Genomic DNA, 22,343 nt, shown 5'->3' with positions numbered 1-22,343 from the left:
CATATATAAAAAAAAGATTGTTAAGCACTAAATATAGGACTCTCACAGATTCGGCCGAATCGATAGTATTGGTGGGGAACGTCGTGCGAGGACCTATGGCCGCTATAGATGGCGGGTGGTTGTTTGGGGTTAATACATCTTGCAGCGCGCGTCTCTTTATATTTTTTAATGCAGTTGAGCTACACAGTGGTTTGTGTCTGTCGCCCATCCCCGGCAGTTGAGGCTTTCGCGGGGAGATTCTTCGTCCCCTCTTCCTGCCCCAAGAGCATTGCGTGGAAGGTGGTGGGTGTTTGGGGTGGGGTGGGTGGGTGGGGGGGGGGGGGGGGGGGGAATGGGCACTTTTGGGTAGGTTTGTGACCACTCCCCGGTTGGGTAGTGGGGAGGTCCCCTCGGCGGCTGGCTGCCCGCGCGGCTGGCTGGCCGTCCGGCTGACTGGCCGCACGGCCGGCCGGGAAATTCGACGTACAAAAATTTTTCGACGTCAAAAATTTTTCGACGTCATTTTTTTTGACTGCAAATTCTTGATTATGCTTGCGAATTATTTTGGTCCCGTCACTGTCACCATTACCTACTACTCCATTACGCAGTCATGGCGTCATCGATGACGTTTCAGTGAGCTATCCTTGTTGTCTATAATTCTTGCACACAGCTCACCACAGGGAAACTTAAATTGTTCCCCCTGTTCAATAATTAAATGTTCAGTGTCGGAAAAAAAAGGCATTATTGCTGCTCCCTAACAAGTGCTGCCACCCCCCCCACCCCCCCTCCACCCAAGGATCAAAAAGCAAGGAAAAGAGAGAGAGGATATTTCGCTTCGACGTCATTGTTATGACGTCACGGAACGATGACATCACGCCCGCATCTCGTGCGCACTGGTGCCCAAAAGCATGGGAAAGCCCCTTCTATTACGTTATTTCGATGCAGCAAAATATGAAACTAGTGCAGAATTAAACTTTTGTAATAGGCTGGAACATTTATGCACCAGATCGAGAAAATTAACCAAGAGAACAGCAAAAAATGCTGAAGTTGAGCTGTCACAGTTGCTGTATTTCGTCCATATTATACTATATGTGTTTCATATTTCCTTCTTGTGCCAAAATATCGGTGATTAAAACAGTAAGGAATGCCGTACCATTTTCTTATAGTGATGCAAAAACTGGCCTAGCAGTAAATAACTTGAAAATCGCTATTTTCACTTCTGATCACCGGAATTTTTTTTTCCTGGTTATGCAGTTACATACCTAGTACAATTTACCAACGTGTAATCACAATTACGTCCTTGTTGCATGGTCTAGGCAATCAATGTGAGGCTTGCCCAAAGTAGATGCACAATCAATCAATCAATAAATCAACATCAATCAATAGCTCTGAAGCCACTGGCACCTATACATGGCACTGGAGGAGTTGTTAGTGTTGGTGTGTTGTGGTGACAAGTAAATGTGTATTTGTTTTCTGAATGAGTCTATTGTACCGCAGTCTAAAATCTGTAGAGGGAGGCTGTTCCAGTCACGTATGGTGGGTGGAAAGTATGAGTGCTTGTATGCGTCAGTGTTAGTGTGATATGTTTGGTATTTATGGATGTGTGTATTACGGCCGGTACATTGACTGCAGTGTTTGCGTTGTGTAAGTATGTGTGTGGGTCAATGTCAATGAGAGTGTTTGTGATCTTGTACATAAGTGTAAGTCTGTGCGCTTGTCTGCGTATATATAGAGGTTGAACTGACGTCACACCACTTCGCTTTTGTTTTAGGAAAAACAACTGTCAGCCATTTTGGGAGGCACGAGCGATCAGCTGAGGCCCTGCCCCCAGATGATGGCTGGCCCGTGCCTCCCGTCTTCATATCACAATATAAATGAATCTGCAAAAAATCTGGACAGTGAGGCTAGGCTTCGGTATCCATTAGGCTGCCAAATGGTGATGGACATACAGTATATACATTTATTATCAAACTTCAAGATATATTTGATGATAAGAACAATGAATATATTGTTATGCCGGACGTGTTACTTGGGTTCCGTGTCGCCGCCAGGAGACTCCGTGGGAGGGAGATATGTAAACACCTTGCACAGCTTCTGTAGTTTAATTTTCTTCCTTAGTAGTACAATTCACTCTGACTCTTCACTGACCACTAGCTTACTATGACTGGGACTGACTCTCGCCCTCATCTCATATATATATATATATATATATATATATATATATATATATATATATATATATATATATATATATATATATATATAAACCGAACAGTACGGTCTAGAACGTTACAGTATATATTCGATCATACAAGAACATGTAGCAAAAATATGTGCGAGTTGGCAACACTTCCCGCCTGGCGCCTGGCCGCGGGACCCGCTTTGGTGGGCTCCAAGTGGTTTTCAACACTAGATAATTATTATCTAGTGTTGAAAACCACTTGGAGCCCATCAAAGCGTCGAGCGTGCCGTCGATCCGTGGGAGTGGGTATGAATCCTTGATGGTGAGATCGTTGAGGGCTCGGTAGTCCACGCAGCACCTGAGGGAACCGTCCTTTTTCATGACGAGCACTACAGCAGACGCACACGGGCTGCTGGACCGCTCGATTAACCCCTGTTTTTTTTTTTTTTTTTTTTACAGCAAAGGAGACAGTTCAAGGGCACACAAAAAACAAACATTAATAAAAAAAGCCCGCTACTCACTGCTCCTAAAAAGAATCCAAAGAGGTGGCCGAAAGATAGGTCAGTTTCGGGAGGAGAGGTGTCCTGATACCCTCCTCTTGAAAGAGTTTAGGTCGTAGGCAGGAGGAAATACAGATGAAGGAAGAGTGTTCCAGAGTTTACCAGCGTGAGGGATGAAAGAGTGAAGATGCTGGTTAACTCTTGCATAAGGGGTTTGGACAGTATAGGGATGAGCATGAGTAGAAAGTCGAGTGCAGCGGGGCCGCGGGAGGGGGGGAGGCATGCAGTTAGCAAGTTCAGAAGAGCAGTCAGCGTGGAAATATCGATAGAAGATAGAAAGAGAGGCAACATTGCGGCGGAATTTAAGAGGTAGAAGACTATCAGTATGAGGAGGAGAGCTGATGAGACGAAGAGCCTTAGCCTCCACTCTGTCCAGAAGAGCTGTGTGAGGGAGCCCCCCCACACATGAGATGCATACTCCATACGAGGGCGGACAAGGCCCCTGTATATGGACAGCAACTGTGCAGGGGAGAAGAACTGACGGAGACGGTACAGAACGCCCAGCCTCGAGGAAGCTGATTTAGTAAGAGATGAGATATGAAGTTTCCAGTTGAGATTTTGAGTTAAGGATAGACTGAGAATGTTTAGTGTTGAGGAAGGTGATAGCTGGGTGTTGTCAAAGAATAGGGGATAGTTGTTTGGAAGATTGTGTCGAGTGGATAGGTGGAGAAACTGTGTTTTTGAGGCGTTGAAGGACACCAGGTTCTTCTTGCCCCAATCGGAAATAATAGTAAGGTCTGAGGCTAAGCGTTCTGCAGTCTCCAGCCTTGAGTCGTTAAGTTCCTGAAGGGTGGGTCTTCTATTAAAAGAAGTTGAATAATGCAGAGTGGAATCATCGGCGTAGGAATGGATAGGACAGTTCGTTTTGGAAAGAAGATCATCAATGAACAACAGAAAAGAGTGGGAGATAGGACAGAACCTGTGGGACACCACTGTTAATAGATTTAGGAGAACAGTGACCGTCTACCACGGCAGAAATAGAACGGTCAGAGAGGAAACTGGAGATAAAGGTACAGAGAGAAGGATAGAAACCGTAGGAGGGTAGTTTAGAAAGCAAAGATTTGTGCCAGACCCTATCAAAACCTTTTGATATGTCCAGCGCAATAGCAAAAGTTTCACCGAAACGGCTAAGAGAGGATGACCAAGAGTCAGTTAAGAAGGCTAGGAGATCACCAGTAGAACGCCCCTTGCGGAACCCATACTGGCGATCAGATAGAAGGTCAGAAGTGGAAAGGTGCTTTTGAATCTTCCGGTTAAGGATTGATTCAAAAGCTTTAGATAGACAAGAAAGTAAAGCAATAGGACGGTAGTTTGAGGGATTGAGCGGTCACCCGTCTGAGGTACAGGCTGTATGAAGGCATACTTCCAGCAAGAAGGACAGGTAGATGTTGACAGGCAGAGGCGAAAGAGTTTGACCAGGAAGGGTGACAGCACGGAGGCACAGTTTTTAAGGACAATAGGAGGCACTCCATCAGGTCCATAAGCCTTCTGAGGATTGAGGCCAGAGAGGGCATAGAAAACATCATTTTGAAGAATCTTTATAATAGGCATAAAGGAGTCAGAGGGGGGATGAGTAGGAGGAATATGCCCAGAATCGTCCAGAGTGGAGTTTTAGAAAAAGTTTGAGAGAAGAGTTCAGCCTTAGAGATAGATGAGACGGCAGTGTTGCCGTCAGGACTGAGGAGTGGAGGGAAAGATGAAGAAGTGAAGTTGGAGGAGATGTTTTTGGCTAGATGCCAGAAGTCACGGGAAGAGTTAGAGAAAGCAAGGTTTTGGCATTTTCTATTAATGAAAGAATTTTTGGTTAGTCGGAGAATAGATTTGGCACGATTTCGGGCAGAAATGTAAAGTTCATAATTAGCATTAGTTTGAAGGCTCTGGTACCTTTTGTGAGCTACCTCTCTATCATTGACAGCACGAGAACAAGCGTGATTAAACCAAGGCTTTTTTGCGTGAGGAGTAGAGAAAGAACGAGGAATGTATGCCTCCATTCCAGAGACAATCACCTCTATGATGCGCTGAGCACACACAGAGGGGTCTCTATCCTGGAAGCAATAATCATTCCACGGGAAATCGGAAAAGTACATCCTCAGGTTGTCCCACCGAGCTGAAGCAAAATGCCAGAAGCATCGCCTCTTCGGTGGGTCCAGAGGGTGTGCAGGAGCGATAGGACAGGATGCAGAAATAAGATTGTGATCGGAGGAGCCCAACGGAGAGAACAGTTTGACAGAATAAGCAGAAGGGTTTGAGGTAAGGAAGAGGTCTAGAATGTTGGGCCGATCTCCAAGACGGTCGGGAATACGTGTAGGGTGCTGGACCAACTGCTCTAGGTCGTTGAGGATAGCAAAGTTGTAGGCTTGTTCACCAGGATGGTCAGTGAAAGAGGATGAAAGCCAAAGCTGGTAGGAACATTGAAATCTCCTAAGATGGAGATTTCAGCGAAGGGAGAGTGGGTCAAGATGTGCTCCACTTTAGAATTCAAATAGTCAAAGAATTTTACATAGTTGGTAGAGTTAGGTGAGAGATAAACAGCACAGATGTATTTAGTAATAGAATGACAGTGAAGTCTTAACCAGATGGTGGAAAATTCAGAAGAGTCAAGGTCGTGGGCACGAGAGCAAGTGATGTCGTTGCGCACGTAGGCGCAACATCCAGCTTTGGATTGAAATTTAGGATAGAGATAGTAGGAGGGAACAGAGTAGAGATTGCTGTCAGTAGCCTCAGAAACCTGTGTTTCGGTAAGGAAGAGAAGGTGAGGTTTAGAGGAGGAGAGATGATGTTCCACAGAATGAAAATTAGAGCGAAGACCGCGAATGTTGCAGAAATTGATAAGAAAGAGGTTCGAGGAGTTATCAAGACACCTCTCGGGTCGGCAGCCAGAAGGGGAGTCCTCCCTGGGGGAATTTGTGGTCCCATCCCCAATCGGGGGCTTGGTGAATGTGCGCCATTTTGAAATTTTAATTTTGGGAAAAGGTTTATATGTTGTTAGAATGTAGTGGTGTGGATAAAGAGAGGATCTGTCTTTAGAGAGCATGCTGAACTACTCCGGTGTTGGTGAGACAATAGGGAAACGGTTAGTGAGGACATGGGAAGGGTCTTTGGAGGGCTTCAGCTCCCTTCTCACCTCCCATATATACCTCACCGGGAGTGGCTTGCGCCCGTTCGGTAGGTGTCTTCCTACCTACTCCTACCAGCCAGAGATCATCCATCACCTCATCCATCTCCTTGCGATGGGCTGGTGCCATCCTTCGAGGAGCTTGCTTCACTGGCCGGTGGCTACCTGTGTCAATGTGGTGCTCTTCCAGGTCCGTACACCCCAAGTCCAGGTCTCCTGTGGAAACCACATCTGCATTCCTCACGAGAAGCTCCCTGAGCTGTCCCACTTGGGGCTCCTTTAGAAACTGGGAGCTCCTAGCAAACAGGTCGCGCAGGTAGTCGAGCAGCTCCTCCTGGGGCTTCGTCAGGGTTCTCCTGCAGACACAGGTTCTCGGTTCCTGGTCGATCTCTTGGCACAACCCCACCATGGTCCCTTGTTTTATTTTATTTGGGCTGAAGGAGACATTGGCCACGACGACAGGCATTTCCCCTGCAGCAGGGTCTACTAAAGTACTGCCTACAATCACCCCGTTTTCTACCGGGCATCGACTTCCACTCTCTACCACACACAGGCTAGCTGGGGGGGGCACCCGTAATTTGACAGGGTAACAGCATCTCTGACCTCGGAGGAATAATGGTGGTGCGCTTGACCGTCACTGGCAGGCCCTCCTTGTTCACAGTCTCCAGTGGCACCCTCCTTCCTACTACAGTCCAGCTCGCACCTGTGGGAGACAAGATAATCCATACCTAGGATGCAGGAGTCGTCCATATCAGCCACGTAGACAGAGAGAAACTCTTCCTTTCCTCCGAGCTCAAACTTCACGTCCACTGGGCTTCTGAGCTCAGTCGATGCGGCGTCTTAGGAAGCCGACGATGGCTCACCACGTCAGGCCCCACCAGTGTGCGTTCCGAGCCTGTGTCGACGACCACAGGCCATAACACTCCGTCAACCTTGCCCTCTACTTGGCAGTTTGTCATGGTGGTTCTCCTGCACACTGATATCTTCGGGGCATGTACAGGACAGACTGGTCGTTGCCCCCGTGAACCAGTCCTCCTTAGTTTCCCTCGCCCGAGTGGTGATCCCTCGTTGGGGGCACATTTTTCCGACACTCATTCTTCCAGTGCCCCTTTTCTCCACAGGTCCAGCACTTGGGTCCTTCCCTGGGCTTCTTCCTAGCGCCACCTTCATATTCCTTCTTCCTCTTATAGCATTCGTTCTCCTTGTGCCCAACCTTCTCGCAGTACCAGCACGTTCCTTGGAACCTGTCTGTGTCGCTGACAGCGCCCTTTCGTGCCCTATAGCCAGAAGTCGAGTCGTCCCTGAAGCTTGACAAGCTAAACCTAACAAGGGACTCACACTCCATGGCACGTGCCAGAGCTTCCTGCAATGATGTTGGCTTAGCTTGGTTCACTTGTATCTTCAGCTGAGGGCTGTCCAGGGCATCGATGAATTGATCACGCAGCAAAACCGTCAGCAGGTCAGTTGTGGCACCTGGGTATGCCTTGTGCGCCATGCTCTCAAGGTCCTGAGCGAGTTCCTGAAGAGACTCGCCGCGCCTCCTGTTGGGGGTTCTGAACCTAACCCTGAAGAGCTCGTTCTGGTGCTTGGTCCCATACCGTTGCTCCAGCGCCTGTGCCAGCCCGCTGTCGCTGCCCTTTGTCGCATTGTTGAGCTGAGCAAGGACCTCCAGCGCCACCCCTTTCAGGCTAGTGGCAAGCTGTACCGCGCTTTCTTGGTCATCCCATCCATTCCGAGCCGCCAACAGCTCAAACTGAGTGCGGTAAGCCTCCCAGGAGACCTTGCCAAACTCCTGAGGCTTCTTTCTAACAGGCGAATCCAGCAGACTCATGGGGCTGGCGGAACTTCTTGCGGGGGTAAACTCAGGCAAAACAGGGCTCAAACTACCCCGGACTTGCGTAGGAGAAGCATCTTGGGTACAAGTAGCCCTTACAGGCACTGGCTGTCCGTTTCCAGCCAAACAGTCTTCAAGGGCCTTCACTCTGTCACTTACGTCACAAACTGCCTGTTCTGTACGGTTCACCTTTCCCTGCACTTCTAATATTTCTTTGTGTGTCGTCTCCCGTACCACCTCCATCTCTTGTTGAAGATTTGTGTGTTCTTTCTCCACTTCTATCAGGCGTTGTCCCAAGTTCGTGGTCACATCAGTCATTTCTCTTCGCACTGACTCACTTCCATCTTGTACTGCTTTTACCTATAGCTGTAATCCTGTGAAGCGATCTTTTAGCTGTTCTTTGAGTTCTTGGAGTGTTCCTTCTTGTTGTTGCTGTGCTCTTTCTTGTTGTTCTTGAGTTCTTGGAGTGTTCCTTCTTGTTGTTGTGCTCTGTCTTGTTGTTCTTCCCTGTAGTTTCCATCAGGCGTTGTCCTAAGTTCGTGGTCACATCAGTCATTTCTCTTCGCACTGACTCACTTCCATCTTGTACTGCTTGTAGTTGTTGCTGTAATCCCGTGAAGCGTTCTTATATCTGTTCTTTGAGTTTTTGGAGTGTTCCTTCGTGTTGTTGCTGTGCTCTTTCTTGTTGTTCTTTAATTGAGTTCTTGGAGTGTTCCTTCTTGTTGTTGCTGTGCTCTGTCTTGTTGTTCTTCCCCTGTAGTTTCAAAGCTTCCAAGAGTTCAGTCAACACGTCGTCCTCTGGGCAGCTTGGGAACGAGTCTCCATGGCGGAAAAAAAAATGCCTACACTTCTGACGCCAATGTTATGCCGAACGTGTTACTTGGGTTCCGTATCGCCGTCAAAAGACTCCGTGGGAGGGAGATATGTAAAACACCTTGCACAGCTTCTGTAGTTTAATATTCTTCCTTAGTAGTACAATTCACTCTGACTCTTCAAAGACCACTAGCTTACTATGACTGGACTGGACTCTCGCCTCTTCTCATATATATATATATATATATATATATATATATATATATATATATATATATATATATATATATATATATATATATATATATATATATATATATATATATATATATAAACCGAACAGTACGGTCTAGAACGTTACAGTATATATTCGATCATACAAGAACATGTAGATAAATATGTGCGAGTTGGCAACACTTCCTGCCTGATGCCTGGCCGCGGCGGGCCTTGCTTCGCCCTCCTGCTCGCTCCTCCCAGTCTTCCAGAGGCCCATAGACCCCGGGGGAGGCTTCCAGCACACTAATATGACTAATTGGTAAATTTGTAGCACTTCACCAGACTCGAATTTCCGAACGAAACAATATTTTTTCGGTACTTTTCGCCCTGTTTTTAATGAATATGCGTGTCATTTCTATCGCAAATCACGTGTTTTTTACCCCCCATCCAACCAAGAGACAAATGATTTGCGATAAAAAATTTAGAGCACATTCATTCAAAACAGACCGAAATCTACCAGAAAAAACTAGTTTCGTCCACACAGGTGCATTTAAACTAAACATATCCCTAACATAACCTAGCCTAACCTAACCTAACCTAACCTAAAACTAACCTAACACTAACCTAACCTAACACTAACCTAACCTAACCCAACCCAACCCAACCTAAAACTAACCCAACCTAACCTAACCCAACCTAACCTAACCCAACCTAACCCAACCTAACCTAACCTAACCCAACCTAACCTAAAACTAACGGTAAATTTGTAGCACTTGGGGCTGGGAGGCGGTGTGCGGCGGCAGTAACCCATCAACCATCAGAGCGGTCGTGTCACGTCCTGGCCTTGACCGCCCTCCCTCCCTCCCTCCGTTATAAATGATTTACGAGGGGTGTTTATGGGGATGAATTTACTCAGAATGCGGAGCTCTTTCTAATGGTCAGGGTAAGAAAAGCCATCTCTAGACTGGTGTACTCCTACAATAATACCGACTAATTTAACCCCGGGCATCCTCGGGCGGTGTTTAGTAAAAACATAAAAACATAAGGGGTTCCAAAAAGCCCACGGCAGCCCCTGTCTACCTACCGCGAGTGGCAGTGTAGCACCTGTCAGCAACAGTAATAGATGGGCCACTAACACCCACACCAACACAGTAATAGATGGGCCACTAACACCCACACCAACACAGTAATAGATGGGCCACTAACACCCACACCAACACAGTAATAGATGGGCCACTAACACCCAGACCCACACAGTAATAGATGGGCCACTAACACCCAGACCCACACAGTAATAGATGGGCCACTAACACCCAGACCCACACAGTAATAGATGGGCCACTAACACCCACACCAACACAGTAATAGATGGGCCACTAACACCCACACCAACACAGTAATAGATGGGCCACTAACACCCACACCAACACATTAATAGATGGGCAGCTAACACCCACACCAACACATTAATAGATGGGCCACTAACACCCACACCAACATTAATAGATGGGCAGCTAACACCCACACCAACACATTAATAGATGGGCCACTAACACCCACACCAACACAGTAACAGATGGACACTAACACACACAGTAACAGATGGACACTAACACACACAGTAACAGATGGACACTAACACACACAGTAATAGATGGACACCAACACCCACACCCACACAGTAATAGATACACTAACACCCACACCCACACAGTAACAGATGGACACTAACACACACAGTAATAGATGGACACCAACACCCACACCCACACAGTAATAGATACACCAACACCCACACCCACACAGTAACAGATGGACACTAACACACACAGTAACAGATGGACACTAACACACACAGTAATAGATGGACACCAACACCCACACCCACACAGTAATAGATACACCAACACCCACACCCACACAGTAACAGATGGACACTAACACACACAGTAATAGATGGACACCAACACCCACACCCACACAGTAATAGATGGGCCACTAACACATCCACCCACACAATAACTGATGGACATTGGACACTAACACCCACACCCACACAGTAATAGATGGGCCACCAACACCCACACCCACACAGTAATAGATGGGCCACCAACACACCCTCCCACACAGTAATAGATGGGCCACCAACACCCACACCCACACAGTAATAGATGGGCCACCAACACCCACACCCACACAGTAATAGATGGGCCACTAACACACCCACCCACACAATAACTGATGGACACTAACACCTACACCCACACAGTAATAGATGGGCCACCAACACCCACACCCACACAGTAATAGATGGGCCACTAACACACCCTCCCACACAGTAATAGATGCATACCTGTCAAGTCTTACGGCGCAAGTTGAAAATCTTACGTTTTTTCTCCGCTTGCGATGTTTTTTTTTAATGTTTGTTTTAAACAATTTGACATATATCGTACGCGCCATATTTAAATTCATGGGAGCGTGCTGAGTAACGGTTACTGTTACGGTTAGTGTGTGTGTGTGTGTGGTACCTCGTGCACCCTGCTTGAGTCCGTCGGAACCATATCTGTCAAGTCTTACGATTTTTATACACTTATGGTCTCTAACGAAAAATCTTATGACAAGACACCACAGTAGCTTGACAGGTATGTAGATGGGCCACTAACACACACACACACACACATGAAATGCCAGAGATTTTCTCTTTTCTACACTCACACGTCCTCTGCGTGTAACGAAAACACGAGAAATTAATCCAGACAAGGAAAGGTTTGCCGGCACCGGGGATCGAACCCGACCAGCGTAACGGGAGAGCCACTCCTTTACCAGTCGGCCAAAGAGGTACCCCACTGGCTAAGTGGGTTATGGGAGGCTCGCCCATCAGGCAAGTCAGCACTACACGTCTCCCCATTCCCATTTAGATTAATTTATGTGTGTTGAGTTCTCATTTTCTATGAACTTCGGAGAGCATGGGCCATCACTCTACCTGTTACCCTCTCGGGGTGACACAACAGAACCACAGGAGAGGATGCCCACCGCTTTGCCACCAGTGAAATGCCCGAATTTTTCTCTTGACTATACTCCAACACGATCTCTGCGTGTAACGAAACACACGAGAAATTAACCCAGATATGGAAAGGTTTGCGGGCGCCGGGGATCGAACCCGCGACCAGCGTAACGGAGAGCCACCTTTACCAGTCGGCCAAAGAGGTACCCCACTGGCTAAGTGGGTTATGGGCATAGGTGGGCGTTATCGCGATAAGTTATCGCGATACTTTATCGCTGATAACAAAATCGGGTTATCGGCCATCCGCTACTTATTTAAATATATATCGGTATCTTCGTTAATTTTGTGACCAAACTAGCGATAATCGATACTTTTTTTCTGCCTCTTAGAAAAAAAAAAAAAAAAAAAAAAAAAAAAAACGGTGTCTCCTCCCCACTGCGCATGTGTGGCCTGGGCACCCGGTGTTGAATGAAAAAATTTTGGGGTATGAAATATGTTCGGTGAAGAGATTTCATACTTAGATTTAGATCATCAACATTAAAACATTAGCTTATTTTTTATGTTAGACTCAAAAATCAATATATCAAAGAGAAAAATCATTTTGCTTTGCCCCAAAAATGATTATTCACTGCCTCAAATTTGATATTCCATATATGTTTGTGAGCATGACATGGTATTGAAGGCACCCGGTGTTGTGTTATTTGGTGTCCCATTGTCAAAACAAACAGAGCACATGTTCAGATTAGTAGCGTAGTTTGTATAGTCTCACAAAGCTTTTAACATCAAGAGTTGCTGGAAGGCTGAATCAGACAAACAGTACCACCATCCTCGCTGTTTCAAGAATGACACTCTATACATATAAATACAACTCGTACAGTGTCGTTCTAGAAACAGCGGGGATGGTGGTAGTGGTACTGTATGTCTGATTCAGCCTTCCAGCAACCTTAATTGCGGTTAAAAATCTTTGTGAGACTGTACAGGTCTACGCTTTCTGAGCATGCGCAGTTCACGGGAGACCAGTGTTTGTAAACAAAAGTGCCAGCTTTTGACGGTGGGGACGCCAAATAACACAACACCGGTTCAGGCGTTTCTAGTATTACCGTTTATAGATACGTGTCAACATGTGGTTTTCAGGTTTTATAAGTTTTTTTAAAATACAAATAATGTTAAATTTGAATTCATGTATGTTTTTTCATTTGAAATATCAATATATTATCATTTTCGCCTATCGGACTTATCGCTAGCTAGTATCAGAATTGTGGATTTATATCGGGTATCGGTTATTGGTTATCGCCTATATTTGTGTCTCCAGTTAACGAATATCGGTTATCACCGATAAGGTTTTCCATTATCAGTTATCGGGAATAAGGTTTTCTGTTATCGCCCAGCTATGCTCATTACTAAGGAAGCATATATGAATTTTCTGATTCAAGACCTATAGTAACTGTTTAAGTTTTTGTTAAGTGAGCTTAAGTTTAGGGTATCTTCAACCACATGATAGGCAGGGACTTATGGTACAAATCAACAAAGGAAGAGCACACTGTATCAGATAAAAAGTCTGATTAGAAAAGAAGCATTTATGAATTTATTTGTATATATATATATATATATATATATATATATATATATATATATATATATATATATATATATATATATATATATATATATATATATATATATTTATATATAAAATCTTGTTTATTAGCCAATCAAACTTAAGTTATATTAATATTATGTCGAGTATTATGAGTGTCCATACCATCCCACCTCCCTGGCCGAACCATCACCACGGATGGGGATGGTTGGGACGATTTAGAAACTTGTTTTTCATCACCTACGTCTGAAAACTGGAAATAGCTACGAGTGTCATATTAGCAGCCTAAAGAGCCAAATGATGGAGGAACATTTTGAGGTCAACAAAATTACACTACTTCTTAAACTTTTTTTTCTAAAATTATTTTTATAAAAGTGGCCGAATCATCACTGCTCTCCACTATATAGATATATATATATATATATATATATATATATATATATATATATATATATATATATATATATATATATATATATACAGTATCCTCTCGAGTTTCGCGCTATCCGAATTTCGCGATCGTCGAGTTAGCGCTTAGTCCTAAATTCGTACCATATCGACTTTCGCGCATTACCGCCCCGAGTTTCGCGTTGCTTTGACATGTACGGGTAACGTCTACCTACCGTCGGTGTCATGCGTGCTGCCTTGAAATGTGGTGTCCAACCACTGGGGCTATGGGCAACCTCGGTTGCCCGTATGCCCAACCCGGAGCGAGTTGCTGGTTGTCCGTATGAATGGAAAACGGTTGTGGGTACGAGCGTGGGTATGTGGGTACGTCACGGCTGTATGTAAACAAACAAACGACGGCAGTGGCTGAGGAGTGAGGAGCAGTGGAAGATGGCCAACCAAGAGACTCGTAAAGTGGTCTGGCAAAGCTGCTTTGCTTGATTAACAAGATAAGAGAACACCCAATGCTGTGGAACCACAGTCCAAAAAACTTTTCTTCTCCAGTCTTTGAAAATTGTAAAACTTCCGTTGTTGTTTTCCTCTTCTTCTTCTTCTTCTTCTTTTGACCTGTAATGCATGTTAGCGACGGTCCACTACACTGGCCGGTGTTGCGAGAAATATCTCCCCGCTGAAATTAATCACTCGGCTCTCCACCACGCATGCGCACTGTGGGAATACACAGCACTAAAAGTATTAATTTGCCTGGTTTTGTTCTAGTTTGTCCGCTCGTGATCTTTGTGAGCGGTGAGGGAAATATGGAAACAGTAAGCAGGTTGAACCTCTCTGCGAGCTATTATGCGGCTGCGGCGGCGGGTGCACGTACAATAGGCATTGAAAAGTCAATCATGATATTAGTGATTGAATGATTTATGACAGAAAGAGTAAGCAGATTATTTCATAACACACAGAAAACTACCAGAAAATATAAGTTTGTCCAACTGTCCCACGGGTGACCGCGACAGCCCTTACTTTAGCAGACGACACCATGTGGATCACAAGCGTGTTTTCAGAACTGCCAGCCAATTGTAAGGCAGCCGCCCTCAACTGCGGCTTCAAAACGACCTGTTCTCACTTCCCATTTTCTTCCTATTACCAAGGTACGTATTTTGAGATAACAAGGGAGTAAAGTCGAAAAAATTGAGATAACAAAGGAGTAAAGTAAAAAAAAAGTCAGTTTTTCCACGGGTCGGAACCAATAAGCGCTTTTTTCATGGATTTCAATACCACGAGTTTCGCGATCCTCGAGTTTAGCGCCATACCTTCGGAATAAAGCAAGCGAAACTGCATGTATATATATATATATATATATATATATATATATATATATATATATATATATATATATATATATATATATATATATATATATATATATATATATATATATATATATATATATATATATATATATATATATATATATATATATATATTGACTGTTTGGGTTATAGTTAGGTGGGCACGGTTCCGCTAATTGCCAACCACTAATTAGCGAAGTTAGCTTTTTCGTTAGCTGATTAGCGTTTTTGGTAATTTGAAAGTTATGACCAATTAGCTTCCGCTAAATGTAACTCCTCCTACGCTAACTTTAAGTGCACTAAAAATTCATACAGGTTTGTTCTTGTCTGTTGTGGGCAGACACAGCACCAGTTGAGCCACATGGTGCAATTATTCCAGGGCTTCCACTTATGGGAAAATTTCGCCTTAAAGTAGGGTAGCTGGACAATTATTAGGGAAACTTTTTGGTATTTTAGGGTAATGCATCTTCCTTTTCCAATTCTTTGAACTCAGGATTTAATAACAAGAATTCGATATTTTCCACCTGACAAGAAATAACTTAAAATAATAAAAATAAAAGTGTCAGCTGTGGAAAAAGTAAAAAATGCATAAATTTGCAGGAAATCTTGGGTAAAATATACAGAATTAGGTTAAACTGGAGGTTTCTTTCTCTTCTCTTCTTGTTGGGCTCTTTGTTCAGTTCAGCTGCGACGTTGTAACCATGTAGTTGCGTTCATTATTGCCGCCTTGTTTATCGTTATTGACGTACACTCAAGCTGCCGGTCAGGAGTCCCAGAAGTTCCAGAACCCGTGGCCCCACCTGGAGAAGTACTTTGTCCTTAAATCAAGAAGTATGACGAACGCCAATGTCTTGCACTTCCGGTGCGTCATGCAAGTAAACCTTGTAACTATTGTGTAAGGCTGGGCTCACACGAGACACTTTTAGTGGTCAGTGGCCGCCACAAAAAGTGGCCACCACAAAAAATGGTCGCCACGAAAAATGGTGGGTAGGTGCACCATGCACAGGAGCCACTCGGTGGCGGCCACTAATGAGGTCAGCACGTGGGGTTATGGATCTCGTAGAGGCAGCAGCTGTCTGTGCTCTCTTGGCAAAAAAGCGCTGAAGAAAGTACTGCCATGGTTTCACCCCATATATACTTAGCAACAGAATACTGCCTACTGCGTGTGGCAGTAGCAGAGCTAAAAGAACACGATAATCTTTTTACTACTTCAGGAGGTCACAGGGTAGGTTTAATCATCTTAAGACAATAACTGGTCCACGGATAACACGGCAGGACATCAACATGAGGAATTGTGTCCCAGTAGAAGAGAGACTTGCGGTAATTTTATTATAAGACTGAACATGAAGAATATTAAGTCACATTAGATGTAATTTATTGACATAATTCAGCAGTCTTTGCGGTTACATAACATTTTCCCCTTTCTACTTCTTGGTAAATAAAACTACCACATTCAGTAATTAATTCATATCAGAATCAATTAATATGCAAAACTGTGAAACGAAATGAAACATTAGTTCTGAAAGCATATAAGAGCTTATCCATTATATCCTGAACACAAGTTATGCGTGAAGGTCATACTTATACATCATTATGACGGTTAAAATTCAGGTGTTCAAGTGTCAAGACAGAGGGAAAGCGGCGGGTGGCAGGGTGATGGTCACCATAGCTGGGCACGATAACAGAAAACCTTATTCCCGATAACCGATAACTGATAATGGAAAACCTTATCGGTGATAACCAATATTCGTTAACTGGAGACACAAATATAGGCGATAACCGATACCCGATATAAATCCACAATTCCGATACTAGCTAGCGATAAGTCCGATAGGCGAAATCGATACTATATTGATATTTCAAATAAAATAAAAATAGATGTGCTCAAGTTTTCATTATCTGTATTTTAGAAAACTTGCAAAACCTGGAAACCACACGTTGACACGTAGTACCAATGGACGGTAATATTTAGAAACGCCTGAGTTTGTTATTTATGTTCACCATCAAAGCTGGCGCTTTTGTTTACAAACACTCATGAACTGCGCATGCTCAGACAAGCGTAGATTTCAGAAAGTAAAATTAGAGTTGAAGGCTGAATCAGACAAACAGTACCACTATTTCTTTCAGCTTAGAACGACATTTTGTACGAGTTGTATTTATATGTACATAGTGTCGTTCTAGAAACAGCGAGGATGGTGGTACTGTTTGTTTGATTCAGCCTTCCAGTAACTCTTAAATACGGTTAAAAAGCTTTGTGAGACTGTACAGGGCTACGCTTACTGGTCTGAACATGCGCAGCTCACGAGAGACCAGTGTTTATAAACAAAAACGCCATCTTTTGACGATGGGACACCAAATAACACGTACAACACCGGGTGCCTTCAAAACCATGGCATGCTCACAAACGAATATGGAATATCAAATTTGAGGCAGTGAATAATCATTTTGGGGGCAAAGTTAAATGATTTTTCTCTTTGATATATTGATTTTTGAGTCTAACATAAAAAAATAACCTAGTGTTTTAATGTTGATGATCTAAGTATGAAATCTTTTCACCGAAGATATTTCATACCCCGAAGTTTTTTCAAACGACACCGGGCGCCCGTGCCACGCATGCACAGTAGGGAAGAGACAGTTTTTTTTTTTCTTTTTTTCTGAGAGGCGGAAAAAAGTAGCGATTATCGCTGGTTTGGTTACAACAGTAACGAAGATACCGATACATATTTAAATAAGTAGCGAATGGCCGATAACCCGATTTTGTTATCAGCGATAAAGTATCGCGAAAACTTATCGCGATGACGCCCAGCTATGGTGGTCACCGATAGTGGCTCGTGCACGCTGCCATTTGAAACAACGGTATCTATCCCGGCCGCTGTGGCCACCACAGTGGCGTGGTCGGAAAAATGGCTCCGCCCGCCACAACTCGCCACTGTTTTGATTGATTGATTGATTGATAGTTTATTGTTGCAGGTAAACAACAAGGGAGAAGGGAGGAACATGCCATCCCAACCCCCAGGCAGGACAGAGTGTGATTATACAACTATTAATACATGTAGGGAGCACCATGAAATTAAAGATACAATGGTAGGAAGGAAAGCACAACAAGGGAGGCAGTACCTCCCCTGGACAATAAGACAATAAAATGTGGGGACGGAGAACATTGCCCAAGCACTAGATGGGAATGAACACAGAGATAGAGTAAATACTAGTCCTTAAAGTAAATACTGCAGAGATCACAGCCTTGTATAGCACGGCAGTAGTTCACGCTGCCACACACGGCATCACCACCTTGGTGCAAACTGAGGGTGTTCTTTGAGGATAGCAGGGAGGACATCATGGTTCAGGAGCCAACAAATTGTCTGGGGCAGGTCAAGGCAGTCCCGTGGCTTAAACTTAGCACTGAGAGGGCATTCCATGACATAGTGATGCAGTGTGTGGCCTCGGCCTGGCACAGAGCGTGCAGCAGACACCAGGAGTTACCTCCCAGTAGTACCTATAGCCTAGCCTAAGGCGCATTGCTACCACATCCTGAGGGGCACTGTGTCGCCCATAGGGGTAAACACAGCGCTGGGAGACACTAACATAGTGGAGGCTGCTGGCGCTGCCATTGTCACAGCAGTGTCTGAGTTGGGTAGCAATGCTATCACGTGAATAATGCCTAAGTCTATTCTTAACATAGCTAAGCGTATAATCAGTGCCAGGGTCCACTGTGTCATCCTGAAGGGCACGTCGAGCGAGGCAGTCCGCCTTCTCATTGAGCTGGATGCCCACATGAGAGGGCACCCAGGTGAAGTGGACCGTGGCACCTGCGGCCTCAAGGGCACGGACGGCAGTCAGGCACTTAGTTACAAGATCACAGTCGGTAGGGGAGGAGGACACAAGTTCATGCAATGCAGCCTGGCTATCGACAAACAAGTAGACATTTTCGTGCAAAGCTGCTACAGTGTGGAGAGCCTCAAGGATGGCATACAGCTCAGCCCGGGTCGAGGACAGGTACCCCGGCAGCCGCCTGGTAACCTCAATGTCAGTGTACTGGGTGGGGGAAGCGTAATCCCGGATAAACACGCCACAGCCCGACCTGCTGCCATCTACGGAGCCATCACAGTACACATGGACAGCCCGAACACGGGGGTACTTGGACAGTTTGACCATGAAGTGATCCTGGAGGACATGGGGAAGCCAATCACGTTTAGGAAAAGGTAGTTGTTCAATGTCTACACTGACACGATAGGGAGGCCAGGCAGGTTGGGCCGGGGAATAAACTAGGCCTAAGCACGCTTCTAACACACCAGTCTCTGCTAACAAGAGATAAATTTTCCTAAGGTAGGAGGTAACAGGAGCCCTGGAGTCACGGTGCAGAGTTACCAGTGCCTGGTGAAGGGGCACTGCACCAGCACGAAGCAGGCGGCTGACAGTGCGACAAGTAATTTCCCAGATTCTGTCCACAACACGAGGCAGATTCAGTTCTGCCCTCATGACCTCAAGTTTTGCAGTTCTGGGGCACCCCAGAATGAGGCGCATGGCCTCATTTTGAATATGTTCCAAGGGGTGAAGTTGTGCCGCACTAAACTGTACCAAAACAGGGGCAGCATAATCAATGAGGGACCTGACGACAGAAAGGTAAAACATCCTGAGGACAGGGATGCCGACTCCAAGGCCCCTGTTAGCCAAAACCTTAAGAGGAGCTAACCTAGGAAGGCATATGTCCTGAACATGAGTGACGCTCTGCACAGATTTCTGGAAGCTGACAGGGGCGCCTAAGTACTAGTATGTAGGAACTCTAGCTAAAGGAGTGCCATTAACACTGGGCAGGTGAGAAACTCTCCTCCCACTGGCTTGAAATTTCGTCTTAGTTTCTTTGATGACAAGGCCCATTTGTTCACACAGCGCTGACAGCTGCTGCAAAGCTAAACTGAGAAGAGCAGGACTGCTGCATTGCACAAGGATGTCATCTGCATAGATAATGACCTGAGTGTTGCCCGGAAAGGGTCACCGAGCAATTTTGTCCATTAAAATGTTGAAAAGCATGGGGCTGAGGACACCCCCTTGTGGTGTGCCCAGCTCAAACACTTCCTCCGTGGAGGTAGCACCCTGGAAGACCACTTGTGCCCTCCTACCATACAAATAGTCCCTGATCCAGCTTAAGAGTCTTCCACGGACACCCTTCAGAGTGAGTTCCTCCATTATGACATCCTTGTTGGCCCTATCAAAGCCCCCTTTTAAGTCCACAAAAGCGCGACAATTCACGTCGGGATTACTAAGGCACTTAAGAAAACAGTCACTTGTGGAACGGCCCTTCATAAACCCATGTAAGTTTGGGGAGAGCCGGTCCCCCAGCTTATAGAGAAGTCTGTTCAAGATCACCCGCTCTAACAGTTTACACACACAGCTCGTCAGGGAGATAGGGCGAAAGGTGCCATCACCCTTGGGGATGGGAACGATCAAGGCAGCTTTCCACGGAAGGGGGAGGCAACCTGCGGCAAACGACATGTTGAACAGGTCAAGCAGGGGGTTGTCACCTTGCACAACGAGTAAGGCATTAAGAATGTCGTAAGTCAACCCGTCGTGGCCCGGGGCTGTCGACTTGCCATGTTTGACAGCAAGAAGGAGTTCATCGTGGGTAATGGGGACACATGTGTCATCCAGAAGTGTGACGTGGTGCTGAACGAGGGCCATCCGCCGCTCCCTGTGGCGGGCAAGTTCGGCCTGGTGTTGTGTAGGGAGACCACCAAGGGAGGAGGCCCTCTGCCACTGGTGCATCAGGTCCTGGGCCCGGCCCGCAGGGTCAGGGTCACTCACCAGCCGTTTGGTCCTCCCTCTCACCCTGTTGACATGGTGCCAAACCTCCCGCAGGGAGCGGGTCTTGCGCACGCTGGCAAGGAAGGCGACCCAGTGTCGTGAGCGGGCCTCCTGTCTGAGTTCAGTGAGGTGGTGCGCCACAGCGACCATGGCATCGCGGGCAGCCCGATCGGCGGGGTCCTGCTGCCAGCGCCGCTGGTACGAGGCAAGGGTCCGCTGACAGTTGGAGACAGCCGGGTCCGAGGCGTAGGTCTGCAGGCGGCGCTTGGCGGGCCTTGGAGGGGCCCTGCCAGCTGCAACAAAACTCTCGACGGTGTCCAGCAGGCCGTGGTACAGCGAGGCGGCGTCGGTAAAGGATCCCTTCACAGTATGGTACCACGCCCCGACTTCGGCAACAAGGCGCGGCATCCGGGCAGCAGGGACAGCCAACCGCTTCCGGGACACAGCAGGGGCAGGCTGGATCGGGATGGTCGTCTCCAGGGCAAAGTGGTCACTCAGCAAACACCTGGAAATAAGGGTCTGGGCAGTAAAAGCTGGCATGTTAAAAAGAGTGACATAGTCTAACCTGCCCCCCTGAACATGTGTGGGCACATTATCCCCCGTGAGGACAGCCGTCTCGGAGGCATCAAGGAAGGCCTTCCAGCGGACACCGTTGACATTATTGGTGCGGTGGCTACCAAGATCTCGGTGGCGAGAGTTAAGATCCCCCACAAGAACAGTCGGCTCCTCATGAACATAATCAAGAAAGTTAGCAAGATTTAAAGCCCCCGCATGAACATGCGTGTTAACAAAAAATAGGGTTTCACCCATATGGAGTAAAGAAACAGTGATATATTCAATGCCCTCATTAATACCCATGTCCTCAAAAACTATCGCCGTCCCCTGTCTGACATACGTAGCCATCCCCCGGGTACTGCCTGCTGCGCCATCTAAGACATATAAATCATACCCCCTCATGTCCGACACCCGTGGCCCAACCTCCTGAAGAGCAACGATATCTGGCCTATGAGTGATGACATAGGAGTGAAGGTCAGTGAAGCGGGCATGTACCCCGTTGACATTCCAAGTTAAGAGGCGGACACACTCACTGGTCAGGAGGGGGTGGTTGCCGGTCAAGGAGTGGGGTGATCCGATGATGGAGCTCAGCCACCTGATGAGTCAGGGAAGCAAACTGCGCCAGCAGCACCTGGAGTGTGGCCTCCCACTGCAGTGGAGGATCAGCAGATGAAGGTGAAGGACCCGTCTGACCATGGCGAGGTTCGGCCGTTCCCTCGGCAGCTGCAGTCACCACAGCCGGTAGGGTTGCAGGGGTGTTCTACATCTGGCTCGTAGGGGGAGCCACACTGTCCCCACTATCGGCGTCCATGGCCTCACCAGCAGACGGCAGGGCAGGGCACGGGGCCGGGGCCGGGGCCGAAGATGGAGCAGGGGCCGGGACGCATATTACAATACCGCATATTTCTGGACTGTACCACAGTACTGCGCGCTGCAGTGAGAAC

At 46.3% G+C, this 22,343-nt stretch overlaps 1 protein-coding gene across 1 annotated transcript; it reads right to left on the bottom strand.

Annotated features, from left to right (window-relative positions):
* Positions 1 to 20,034: 20,034 nt before the first annotated feature.
* On the bottom strand, positions 20,035 to 21,384 carry LOC126990380 (uncharacterized). The gene has a single exon (XM_050849001.1). It carries the CDS (start codon positions 21,382 to 21,384, stop codon positions 20,035 to 20,037), a length of 1,350 nt encoding a protein of 449 aa, XP_050704958.1.
* Between the last annotated feature and the right edge of the window lie 959 nt (positions 21,385 to 22,343).

The sequence above is a fragment of the Eriocheir sinensis genome, unplaced genomic scaffold, assembly GCF_024679095.1.
Source record: "Eriocheir sinensis breed Jianghai 21 unplaced genomic scaffold, ASM2467909v1 Scaffold1606, whole genome shotgun sequence".
Classification (NCBI taxonomy): Eukaryota; Metazoa; Arthropoda; class Malacostraca; order Decapoda; family Varunidae; genus Eriocheir; species Eriocheir sinensis.
The sequence above is the reverse complement of the archived record's forward strand: the minus strand, read 5'-3'. Positions and strand labels throughout refer to the sequence as shown.